This window comes from Carassius gibelio, chromosome B9, assembly GCF_023724105.1.
Source record: "Carassius gibelio isolate Cgi1373 ecotype wild population from Czech Republic chromosome B9, carGib1.2-hapl.c, whole genome shotgun sequence".
In the NCBI taxonomy this organism is placed as follows: Eukaryota; Metazoa; Chordata; class Actinopteri; order Cypriniformes; family Cyprinidae; genus Carassius; species Carassius gibelio.
Window position 1 is genome coordinate 12,284,636 of NC_068404.1, and position 13,939 is coordinate 12,298,574.

Genomic DNA, 13,939 nt, shown 5'->3' on the forward strand with positions numbered 1-13,939 from the left:
TCTCAGCCTGGGCACAATCACATCCACCTTGGGGATCTACCAAGGCTACGCTGAAGGCGATGGCCTTCACACTTTCATTTCATGCCTGTTAGACTTGGCTTTTCAAGTAACTCTCACTTGAAATGCAATGCTATTTCAAAGGCTTCTCAGGCCTCCACAAAACCAAATTGTGAAAAAATGCAGTGCATTAAACGAATTAGACAGGACACAGTACTGTATTGCCCACTCACAAGTAGAAAACAGAAAACAGCTGAACTGTTTTCACACTACTGTTACTTCTAACAGTGTGAAAGAGAGAGAGAGAGAGAGAGAGAGAGAGAGAAAGAGAGAGAGAGAGAGAGAATGCACCTGGCACAACAACTGAAAAGCATCTGAGAAAATAAGAGGCTATACTGAGTGTATGCTCTATGCTTTAGAAACCTTCAGCAGAAATAAGAACTTTAATAAATGCTTGCCTCTACAATATTACTAAATCAATTCCTGAACTCTACTTTTTTAAACCAATCATCAGAATAATTCACTTACGGTAATAAACGTCTGAATTGAGGCCCAAAGTTTCATGTTTTCATTTAATAAGAGTGCTGTTGCGAGGTATCAGCTGACTACTCTAGGGGCCAGTCAGAAACAGAGGGCCGATAAAAAGAACCATGATACTCACTGAGAGGGGTTACAGTGATCTGAACATTACGGGACCGCTTGCTGCGGTCGATGAAATCTCCAGTGGGGGTCTTCTCCCGTTCTGTCACTCTGCAGATATATTTGCCAGAGTCCTCTGGCAGTAGACGCTGCAACTTGAGCAGGTGGACAGAAGGGCTCTCTTTGCGCACAGTCAGGAGGCCGGTGGCTTCCCGTTCCATGTAGTTGGGTCCCAGTACAGGCACGGCACTGGGCCCAATCACGGCTACGGGGGAGCTGCTGAAGACCCACGACACCGAGAAGAAGCGCTCTGGAACATTCTGAGCGTCAATGGTGCAGCGGAGCTCCAGCGGCTCACCAGCCGTGTAGGCCCGGCGCTCGGTGGTCACCTGGATACTAAAGTCCCGATCTGCAAGTGAAAAAGAAAGAGAGAAAAGATGATTTATTCAATACAAAGTGGTCCATATTGGACTAAATCCAAACCGAAAAACACTCGCATAAAAAGAAAACAAATCCTCATTTATAGAACTAATTTCCATATGATAAGCAGATTGTGCGCCTCATCAGAAAAGCACTTTCTTCACTTCATTTGGCTTCTTCAGAGGTGATTGCCCCTGGGCTCTAATTACTACAACAAACTTCCTGAGAAACGCTCTGACTGCGTAAGTACATGGCACTGACACAGAGAAAGGCAAATGTACAGGGAGGGATGATGATGACGATGTGTGTTTTTACATGCAGCCATTATTTGTGTGTCACGCTGTGCGCTACTCTCCAAAATAACAGCACAGTAAACGGGCCTGTGCTAAAGAGGAATTCACAGATCACAGGGAAACAAAGGCCAGTGGCTGTTTTTCCTTTCCTCCTGTGATACTCAAGCAGCGTGATGCTCCATTAGGACATTACTGCCCGCCTGACCGGAGCCGGTCTGTGTATTAGGACTAAATCTGCACGCTTCAGACAGATTAATTAGCAGTGGAGATGAAGGGCTGCTCGTGGAAATGAATGGGAAAAAAAACAGAGAGAAAAGCAAAAGGATACATTAGGTGAATACATATTCCTCTATATTCTACATCAGACTGAGAGGTCATCAAAATTTGAAATCTGTCTGCGTTTGCTGGATGATTGCTGTCTGAATGATTTTTTGGTAGCACTTTATTTTACAGTCTTTTCCTCATGTACATACTATGTACTTATTATAGTAATTACAATAACCATGTAATAAATAGGTACTAACCCTGAACCTACCCCTAAACCTAACCCTACCCCATTGTAGTTACCTTGTATTACCAGAACTTTCTTAGTTAAATACACTGTAAGTACACTATAAGTACGTTAGTACACGTACTGTAAAATAAAGTGCAACCGATTTTTCTGTGCTTCATAATTAGCATCAAAGGCTAATCAACACATTACATATCAATAAAAATCTTGACATCCTTTACCAGTCCTAGTACATTTGGGATTAAAATGACGGCAAAAGAATGGGCATAAATTAGTTTTGGGTGATTTACTGAATATTAACATTCAATTGTAAATGAAGCAAAATTTGCAAGGATTTTAATGTAAATTTCCATTAATCATCCATTATTCATGACTCAAAAATACACAACCATTCAAAAGTTTTGGGCCAGTAAAATTATCAAAAGTAACAGTGAACACATTGACAGTAATAAGAAATGTGTCTTGTGCAGCAAATTAGCATATTAAAATGATTTCTGAAGGATCGTGTGACACTGAAGACTGGAGTAATGATGTTGAAAATTCAGCCTTGCCATCACAGGCATAAGTCACAAGCACAAAGTCACAATGTTCACTGAACCCTAGACCTCAGGGGCTGATATCTTATTAGAATCTAATCATGAAGATGTTCTCCTTCCTTTTACAGCTTTGTTATATAGTCAAGTACAGTACAATACTACGACTGTGGACAAATCTGGCATTCATAAGATGAGGGATACTTTCAAAGTCACATGAATAAAGGTTTTAGAATGGGAAGGAAATGTCAGGATTGAGGTACACAGCATGAATGATGCCATTAGATTTGAATTTAGTATGCACAATAGATTTGTATGACAGCTAACCAGAGAGAGAAAGAGAGAAAGAGACAATTGTGTTGAGTGGGAGCGGTAATAACTGTGGTTGGAAGGGGGCTGTGTGAACAAGCTGCTGTGTGGGATTCACTGCCAAAAGCTTTGTCACGAAATGAGTCCATCGAACTGCTGTAGTATGTGCTTCAATGAGCCATTTGATGTCCTATTAATGCTTACCGCACAACTTCTGTTTTTCCCCACAGTTCACCAGAGCAATAAACACATTAACAGACAGATGAGAGAAAACACACAAACGTTTACACGTGTTATGAGCATGACATATGGTGTGCATTGAGCTAATGTCAACATAAATATGCAAAACAGAATAATCGCACATGACTGAGTGCGTAATCGCGCACCTCTCTTCAGCAGCTTTGAGCTCCCCTGCTGGAAAATCCAGTTGAACGTGGTTTTTTGGAACATGGTTACTAGTTTCTAGTTAGACCAAGTTGGTAATTGGATGGTTGAGCAGCCATTATTTTCTACAAACCAGCTTGAGCACCATAAATTGTTATGAGCAGTTAGTGGTTTGTTGTTGGTGCAAGATGGTGTTCAAGATAATGACATAGCTGTTCCAAAACTGCTACTCCTAGCTTAAACCAGACTTTCTAGCCAATTCAGTCAACAACAAATGAAAATACATAAACTGGCTGCAATCCTTCAAAACAGCCACCCAATCACTCCTGCACAGACATGTGCACTTTCAATTGAGCCTAACAGGCCACTGGCTAGTTACACAGAGAACATTGTGAGCGTGTTGTCTAGCTGGAAGGGCACTTGGACACAGCCAGCTAGAAAAGGGGATTACAGACAAATCGGTCTTCTCTCGTCTCAGTGTTGCTCTTGAAATGCTCTCTGGAATTTCTAATGTGAATCTCAGTCAGGTGAAGCCTGGCTTGCATACTGAAGGACCAGGCCGTAATGACTTCACCTTGACTGCCTTTAAAATCCATTAAACTTTTATGTTACAACTACCTTCTAATAAAGTTTCAAGTTTTTTTAATAAACCCTTCCTGTGTGCAATTGCTGGCATCTTTTAAAGAAAAGGAGAGAAAAAAAAGGTCCATGACCTAAAGACAGAACTATAACTAAAACTGAATCTCTTTACATCCACTGCTTAAAATAAGATTTAAATACATTTTTGCTCACTTGGCCTTTATAGCCTTGCAATTTTAGAAGTATTATTACTATTATGAATTTTGTCCACTTGGTCTTGATAGCATTGTAATTTTAGAATAGTTTAAATACTATTATTATATTCATTAATATTGCAAATGTTGCATTCATTTGGATATTTTTCAGTTTTATATTTTATTTCAGTTTTTTCTATTTCTTTTATTTTTATTTACTGCAGGTTTAATGTATTTTTTTTTATTTGCAGCTTTATTTCAATTTAAAAAATATTTTAATAGTTTTAGTTGACAATAACAATACTGCTTGATAGTAAAGGGCTGTAACAAAGTGAAAGTCAGGTCTTTATGAAGAGTAGTTTGTTAGAAAACTGGAATACTTGACTGGAAGATGCTTACAATAAAACAGATGACTATCTCTAAAGGCTTTCAAAGGCCATTTACTGTAAATAGCCCCACATACTGAGACTTTCAAAACAGCACTTACCGATAAACATTATAAATGAGTTTGTTGTAAGCAACTAAATCACTGAAATGATTCAACCCCACTCTAAGCTCCTTTTAACATCTACTAGTGAACTTTTTCCTGAAGTCCACTTAAAATCAAGTATTCTTGCACCAAAACAGAGGCTATTTAGTGTTACATTAACTTTTTTCGATCTCTCTGAAGCTGCAGGAGTTTTACTACTGTACATTTTAAATGCTATGATCAGTTAGACTACTAATGTACTGTAGTTCACACTTCTAAAGTGGGGTCACAATTAACATTTCTCGTGTGAGCATAATCCAATTATTTTAATGAATTTTAATTTGATTTTATTTTACATACATTTTTATTTTTATTTTATTTTCATTTTAATGAACTTTGCACAGTTTGTATCTATTAAAATGATTGCATTTCACTCAAAAAAGTCCCCAAAGCAATTTGTTCAATTTATTCAATTTGATGACACAAATATACTGTTGACCAACAGAAATCAGAGTTAAAAGTGACTTCAATTTGAGTGGCGATTCATATATTTCTACACCATTTACAATGGAGTTTTGCCAAAACTGCACTAATGTGACTGCATCTTTAATAATTAGGAGGTGCCAACTTTGTCCTATGCTGAATAAGCAGTAAGTAAATATTAAAGAACATATTTCTGTGTCCATACAATATCAGTCAGTGAACACCAATACAGTTTGTTAACCAACATTCTTTTAAATAATTTATTTTATGCTACACAGAAAAAAGTATGTTTCAGTTTAATTTTTGTCTGATTCACAAGCATTAAAAGTAACTGAATCACTGAACCATTTCTCTTTTAAATGTCTACACTTTTGTGTCAGTTTTTCTACTAGCAGTCAAGTTTTTTCTCTACTAACAGTCAAAGTGGCTATTTCGTGTCACATGACTATGTATCAAGAGTCACTGGTCATTGAGTTGAAGGGAAGTGGATGAGTCTTCAATCTGTCTCTATGAGGAGCTTGTCTGGTCTGCATTCATCTCACCCTGATCCTACTGTACACCATTGAAGATCACAAATCATAAAGACTATTAGGCTCTGTCCCTATCTGCAACCTGACTCTTTGGAGGTGCCCTTGGGAGACAGCCATCCAACATCCACAACCTAAAATCACAACCTGTCCTCTTCTCATCCAATCTGCCCACCCCAGAGACTCTTGACCAATAACAGGGCTGAATTAACATGCCACTCGCAGCTCCTGTCCTGCAGCGCATTTGATGAGGAGGTGCGCTGTCACCTCCCATTCCCATCAAACCGCTGGGCCGATGTGCTTTGAGATGGAGTTACAGCCCTGTGTGTTCAGTCAGTCAGAGAGATACAGCACTCACGTCTGCTGTACATGCTGTCTTATGCTCAGGACGGAGTGACGGCTCCGTAATAAATTGGAAAGTAATGGACTAAAGCCGGAGATGAGGGAGGCATTTTTCTGCCCCAGCCTCTGTCCCGTGAAATATGGCTATTCTGGAGAACGGGAGAGAGGTAAAGTTCAGATCTATGGCATTGTGTTGAAATGTTCACCCAACACAACTGCAGCGTGTGACAGAGTAAAATTTAAGTAAAAATCTATTTTTTTATGTTAGCTCTTAAATCAAATGTGGGGTTATTAGACATCAGATCTGACAGTAACATCAAACATCCTTGGTTCTCAGTGCAAAAAGTCTGGCACAATTAACTTAGACAACAACATAAAGAATAATTTAACCAGAAATGAAAGTTCTGTCATCATTTACTCATCTTCATGTGGTTAGCAGTCATCTACTGAGGAATATAAAAGAAGCTAATTTTGAAGAAAGCTTCAACTAACTGTCCATTTAATCAAACTCAACAAAGTCATCAGTTACACACAGACAACATAACATTTGTAGACACAAACCCGTTATGATGTTTGTTCATGTGATACACAAGAACCAATAAGAATGTTAGTTGACAACTGGGGGTTGTGTCACATTTACCACATTTGATAAAAGTCTATATACACTATAGTCTTTGATTTGAGAGTGAATTGAGGCTTAAATTTCGATCTGTTCATCATACCTTCATCATACAAAAGCGTCACTCCAGTCGCCTTGAGACACTTTTACGCCATCTCCAACAAACACCAGACATTTATTTCTGATGGAAAGTTATACAGGAGCTTTTTAAACTTTTGTGGCTGGACCCTATTTGACCTCCTGACTGGAAATATCGTATGATCATGAACACAAACTAAAGAAGTACCAATATTTTTTTTGCCCTACAATGTAAATCATTAAACACAAATTATGTAAAATAGGTAGTTATGAATAATTGCGGCCAAAAGAATTAAGTTGATTAGCCCTAGAAAAACTACTTAGGTTTTCTTTCAAACAGCGGTCATTTATTTTGTGCGGATGTATATTTATACATTCATTATTCATTCATTTTGGGCAACAGCTTTTTCATGATAAATTTTAAACTTACATCTGCCACCAGGGGTTGAAATGTAAAAATGAATTGTTTAGATTCAGTCCAGTGGAATGGATTCATTTCTCTGGTTCATTTTGGATTTTGAAAGTTCTGGAATTCATTAAATTTGATTGAAATATTCTTCAAAATGAACATCCTGAGTTTGGAATGACATGAGGCTGAGTAAATGATGACAGAATTGACATTTCTTTCTCTTTAAATGTGTTGGTCATCAAGCCATGATTCCTCATCTGATTTGTTGGATAAATGAGTCAATGTGATTGGCTTGCTGCTACCTGATGCTAAGAGACCACTGAGACTTGACTATGATGCACTCCATGATAACCTTCATGACACTGATGGTATCAATGTAAGGACTGGACCTGTGAGAGCCGATGCCTGCTCTGTACTAAATGACATTGAGTTTGATGTTAAGAGGATCAGCAGCCACCGCTCAGGGACTCCGGTAATGTGCTTAATTTTAGATAGTGATCAGCTCAAATGGCATATTTAAGGATTTCGGCAGGGAAGCAGAGCCATGCATGCCCTGTTTTAAAGAGCAAGGCGACCATAAGCATAATATGGTTGAGTCATTTGTCTAATAGGGTTAAACTCCACGCAAGTACTTCTGTTGGGTAAAGTGTTTGAAATAATTATCATCTTATATTTAATTTCATATAAACAAAAAGAAAATTGTAAGGGATAGAAGTAGAGTTTGTTCAGTGTGTAATAAATGGATATATCACCCAAAACTGAATCTGAAACACAAAAAATATATATTTTGAAGAATGTTGAACCAAATCATTTTAGTGATTGTTAAATTTAATTATATGGATAAAAAAAGTGCCATTTCTCACAACATCATCTTTCAAGGTAGAAAGTCATACAGGTTTGAAATGACAAGGTAAGTAAATGATAACAGAATTTTCATTTTTGGGTGAACTATCTCATTAGAGTTTTGGACTATGTATAATGTTCACAATCCAGTTTACATAGATTTTTGTCCAATGGAAATCGTTTGGGAAAATATGTCTGAGAGAATAACACTCTGAACTAACATCTGGGTGTTAACTGTTCATAAATCTATTGTTATGTTCATTTTTTTATGTTCATTTACATATGAATGAATATATGCAAGAGTATATGCAAATATTTCCAAGTTTCTTAGATTAATTTCCAAAGTCTTCAAATGTCTTCTTTTGGCTACATTTACAATGCAACTGAATGTGGCTCAAATATGTGTTTTTCCACAAGAAAACTTGCTTTTCTTAACCAACACCTCTACTCTTCATTGTGTTGAATTAAATCAATGTCAGTGAACAATCAGCCTTTAGGATAAAAAATAAGCAATTAACCTCCGAAAGATGTTGCAATGAACCCCCAAAACAACTCTAACTCACCTGTGGGCTGAACTTTGATTGACGTCTTCTCCGACTCTTTCCGGGTCATGGCGTACCAGGAGCGATCTGGGTCCTGGATCCATTCCGAGGCCTCGCAGTAGAACTCTCCCTGGTCTGTGGGCTGCAGTTTGTAGATGGTGAGACGGTAGGAAGTGGCGCTGGTCTTGTCCAGACGCAGGTCTCCTGAAGACAGACGTTGACGGTACTGTCCACCCGGCCGTAGAACAAAGTCCCGTGACAGGGTAACCAGGTCACGTGGACCAGAATTGGGGTCATCATAGGGTCGCAGGTACCACCCCACAGAAACGTGACTGTGCTGGGACGTCTGGCGTGTGACCTCACAGCTGAGCTGTAACGTGTCCCCCTCCACTTTTGAGAGGGTCTGAGCAGTTGCCATCACCGTCAGAGTGTCTGGGATCACTGTGGAGGAAACCAGGGCATGAGGTTAGTTTGAGAGTAGAGCTCATGAACAACAAAACACACCCTTAAAGGCATTGAGTCCTTGTCCTATTAACATTTAAACAGGATTCTCTCCTGTAGGGCGGTTCAATCTCTACCCTTTTATTAACTTATAGCCTCAAGAAAAAACAAAGCCTCTTTTTGTCCTCAACAACCCCTTCACACTTCTTCTCCCTCTGTCAGCCTCTGGGTCCTTAGCCAATAAAATATGGCAGAATTTTTCAGAGTATGACTACAGAACAAACTGAAAGATGTACTTTGTTGGAACCGAAACCTACTCTGCAGTAGTACCTCAATGCAAATTTTTCATGCTGATAACGATGCATCAGTATTAAAATTCTGGCTGAACTGATTACTCATGTTATGACTGCAAAACGATTAATGACTAGTATTAAAAAATGTATTCTATTTTCTTTAAACAAATAAAAAATGTAATAATGAAACTAAAAAGTTTTATTATTTTAAATTAATTTAGGCACCACAACATTATAATGTATGGTATGAAAAGAAAGATATTCAATATTGTATTTAACAGTGTTATTAAATTAGAGGTATTTTTAAAGACATCAGATTTAATCTAAATGTATTAATAAACAATATTATATTCATGCATCTCTATTAGGTGTTATTTTAGTATCATTTATCTAACACATTTTTTAAGTATTTTTATTAGCTTTTGTTAAATTGTGTGTGTGTGTGTGTTTTCTTTCAGGCTTAGTTGTTTTACAAATGTAGGCTTTTTTACAATAAATACATCAATAATATATATATATAATGATAGCAATATAAATAAAGATTTATTGGTAGCACTTTATTTTACAGTCCTGTTCCTCATGTAAATACTATGTACTTATTATAGTAATTACAATAACTTTGTAATAACTAGGTACTAACCCTGAACCTAACCCTACCCCACGTAGTTACCTTGTGTTACCAGAACTTTCTTAGATAAATACACTGTAAGTACACTATAAGTACATGTTAGTACACGTACTGTAAAATAAAGTGCAACCGATTTATTTTTTTATTTTGCTTTATTTTTTATTCCAGTTTTAGCTTTAGTATGTTTAGCATTTCAGCTTCAACTTATTTGATTTGGTTGCCATAATATGAATTTCTTCATTTAATTCCGTTTTATTTCAGTTAATGAAAACTACTTTTAATAGATAATTTTGCAATAACAACACTGATCTCTACTAGCTACACACACTCAAACTTCGTTCAACATTGTATTCCAAAATGTGTCAGACTGAAATGTAAGTGCACAATGTTATTCTCAGCATTTCCACGAGAGAAGCTACAGGTGTAACAGATATAATATTTTCATATTAACTTACAGCACATCTGGTTTAAGGCACATCTATTTAAATATAAATGAAACACTGTCTAGAGTATGAGTGTTTGCAAGAGGACATATTAAGTATGCATTTGTTTACTTGGCTTTAGTGCGTTTCTAGCCCTGGGTTTAGTCTATACAGTTCTCCTCTTTCTCTTGTGTGAAGTGCTAGGCTCACATGTAAACAATATGCTGCAGATGCACATGCACATATGTTTGCATGAAGCTGGGGAAGCATGAAAGGAGAGCAGACCCATGACTGCAGATAAACCAAACATACAAACACAGATTTATTTTTTTCATGGACAGTTTGCACTGCGAACGTTCGGCCGAACCCACGCTTACGCACTCCAGCTCAGCATCAGGGCATTCCAGCACATCTCTGACACCACGCTACCATCCTTTAGCACCGAGCCACCACAACGTGATATTCTGCATCCCATTAACGCTAGCTAGACGTCTCCGTGAAGTGCCAACGTTGATTAGCACCAGTCAGATCTTCAGACTGGGAACAGCGTCTCACAGGCTGCGAAAAGAACAGCTCTGACATCACTGTGCAAGAAAAGATTTTTCTGACAAACCAAAATCCTGGAAAAAACCTGTGTGACATCTCGAAAACTGCAGCCACAATATTTATCTGAATGAGGCGCTGACAGCTGACAGTGTCTCCAATGCCTCAAGTTTCCTCTTCCAGGACACTTTAAAAAAATGATTACAAATCCTAAATATAGCAGGCCTTTAGCAAAATAAAAGGCATTTCATAGTTATTTAAGCATGTGTGTGGCCATAAAAGGTAAAAGGCAAAACTATGTGCTTATGGATGGATCTTACATCACTGGCTCAGCTCCAGGCTGATCATAGGAGTGGCATGGAAATGAAATCCTGCTGGCAGTGCGTGATGAGGTGCATCTGGTGCTTTCTGCACCTTGTCACCCCTTCCATGAGTCCAGCAATGCATGTGTCCAGCACTGAAGCAGATCCAAGGTAAATGCATCCAGCCAGTGTTTGGAGTAGCATGTAATGAAATTTTCCTGAGTAAAGTGTTTTTCCAAGTGTTTGATGCATGCGCCTGGCTTATGATTGCTTGTCGACAATCAGGTTGAAGAATATCTAATGAAGATAAAATTATTAAAGGGTTAAAGTGAAATAAACTGTCCACCTGAGATTGGAACGCATTACTGTAGCTTAACACGCTAGCACGTGGATGGTGTTAACAATGACAAAGTCATGGGTTTAATATGTAGTGAATGCATTAATAGCTTAAACACATAATTTGTAAGTCGTATTATAAAAAAAAGTAAGAATGCACATTTCTACAATTTCTACAACTAACTGTATGATGTTAAATCCCATAACTGATCAATGGCTTAAATTCTATATTATTTTAAATTTATTAAAATAACCTAAATTAACCCTTTTAAAAGTAATTATATGTGGATCATAATATGACAGTATAAGTGTTTTATTTTACTGTATGTAATTTGCTGGTGTGTCGTTAATTGGGGTAATAATATTGGCAATAATTGGCAATTCTATGTATAATAATAATAATAATAATACAAAATTTAAGTGTTCATTAAATTTGTAAAAAAAAAAAAAAAAAAAATGAACTCAAGTGAGTGTTAGATGACAGCAACAGGTAATCCTAAATGGAGAAAGTGAGCATGCACAATGATATATCTGAATAATACTGATAAATGAAAAATTATTGATTAATGTGAACATTTAAAAAATACAATATGTATAAACATATATATTAAACATATATAATATATAGTATTTACTAATAACCAATATTATACAGACATATAGAAGGTACACAGACAAAAAGCCAAATGCATAAAAGCAAACCCTAATACGATCACTAATGCGATTATATGTTCAGCTACAGTAGCAATAAGAGAAAACTATACTCAGCTCCATTTAACACATTATAGCACATACGTTTCTTCAAAATCAGCAAAGAAAATGCTAAATAAAACTAACTTTGAACTGCAGAATGTGCAGCTTGGTTCAGCATGGGCAACCTTTACAAAGAGCTGTATAAAAGCCTTTATAAATCAATCAGCCTGTCTCTTTTTCTCTCTCTCTGTGCAAAAGGCCCTGAATAAATGAAAACCTATTGAACTGAGTGAACAAACTCGCACATACACTCCTTACACATTTCTGCACTGTGAAAAATGAATCCTCTTGGTTTACCTACACAGGCATTGAGGACATCTATGGACGAGAGCTCAATTATTCAACTTTCTGTTTGCTCACACATTATCACTCCTGAGCTAGAGCGCACGAGCCACACAAAAGGTGCGCGACGCTAATGAAACAACAGCGAGCAGGGTGGGGTGGGGACACGGCTCATATAAAACTAATGAAATGGTAGAAAGACTGCGTGACGGAGGAGGAACAGCAGACGGCAGCGATGCAAATGAAACGAGGGTTAAGAAATGGAAGATCCTGAGGAAAGACGGCACTGTTTAACAGCAGGTTACTTCAGCGCCGCTTTGAAGAAACACAGATATTAGACACAAAGACAAAAAGTGAGAATAAAGAAGCGAAATAGTGAAATAAGGCTGAAAGGGAGGGCTGAGAGACTGAGGTGGCGGCCCTCCGCTGGGTTTTTTAATAAGAAAGCCCACGGTGTCTCTCACACCCTGACGAACAACCACCTCACAGATCACAACCGAGGTGGGGAAACACAAGGATAAAAATAGAGGGACTTTTCCATTTGGGCATCTGATTATTTTTCGATTCTTATGTTGTGTGCATCCCGAAGAGTAGATGATGGCGTAGGAGTGTGAAAGGGAGCAACCGTTAACACAGATTCCTTTGTGGAGGAGTGCGAGTGTGTTTTGGTATGTAGGCGAGGACCTGAGGGACAATCTTCACTACTGTAGAACCACGTACACCCCCGCACTCAACGCTGACTCCAAATAACCATCATGCATTGTGATGTAAGTAATGGGGAAACTCAATAAGGGTTCTTCGTCTTAGCATAAACGCATGCTAAACAAACAATAAAAACCCAGAGTCTCTGGAGGAAACACGATCGATACTGAAATATCAGATATCATATTTTACAAAAAAAAAAAAATACAGCTCGTTACCATAACAACTACTCAACAAGGTCCCATGGAAACAGCTAGCTGTTTCCATGCCAACATTAAATCCTCAACTTGTACAGGCATAAAGAAACTGATGGCAACTACTGGCTGTCCAAGTTAAGTCACCAAATCAGGCCTGAAGCGCAAAGCTAGTGCTAATCTAATGTTATTAGCACTCAATTAACAAGCACACCAGGGCTGACGGAGAAAGTGAGGGATCTCGGTCGGTGATGATTGTTTAACACTTCCGTGATTAGTTTGAGCTCAAAATTTTAGACTTATTTGAGACAAATATTGAACAACTCTAAAGTCATATCCTTCTGGGATAAGAAGTCAACGGATGTGACAATACTTACTTAGATAACAGATAATTCAGCCAGGTATATATTTTATAAATGTACTTTGGGCTAGCTTGATGGAAAATATAAAGCCAATAGATAAAATGATTCCTAATAAATTATGAATCAGGCATCTGTGCTGCCTCAAGCACCGATTTAAAAATAAAAGACTTGAAAGACTTTACATTATAAATGCTACTGGATGAGCCATGTTCAGATCTGTAGAACAGCCAATATATGCACATTTAGTTGAATTCTATATTAATATGCAAAATTGTTCCATTGCTTGGCAACTGCAAAGAAACTACACCTTGTCAACAATGGACTGTGACCTGTGACGTTTAAGGAATTCAATCGTTCCCATTACAATCAACAAATCTTTCTTTGATTTTGATTTTTTAAGCCTAAAAAATATTAAATATAGGCTATTGTTCAAAAGTTTAAAGAAACTTTTATTCACCAAGGACACATATATTGATAAAATGTGACAGTAAAATGATTTTTCTTTCAAAT

General features: G+C 37.5%; 1 protein-coding gene across 1 annotated transcript in view; it reads right to left on the reverse strand.

Annotated features, from left to right (window-relative positions):
• Nucleotides 1–13,939, reverse strand: part of LOC127965405 (immunoglobulin superfamily member 3) — a 129,151-nt gene that overhangs the window by 41,173 nt on the left and 74,039 nt on the right. The window contains exons 3-4 of the mRNA XM_052566214.1: nucleotides 8,193–8,612; nucleotides 659–1,045 (exon numbers count right to left, since the gene is read on the reverse strand). Coding sequence (XP_052422174.1) covers nucleotides 659–1,045; nucleotides 8,193–8,612 — 807 coding nt within the window. The remainder of the gene's footprint in view (nucleotides 1–658; nucleotides 1,046–8,192; nucleotides 8,613–13,939) is intronic.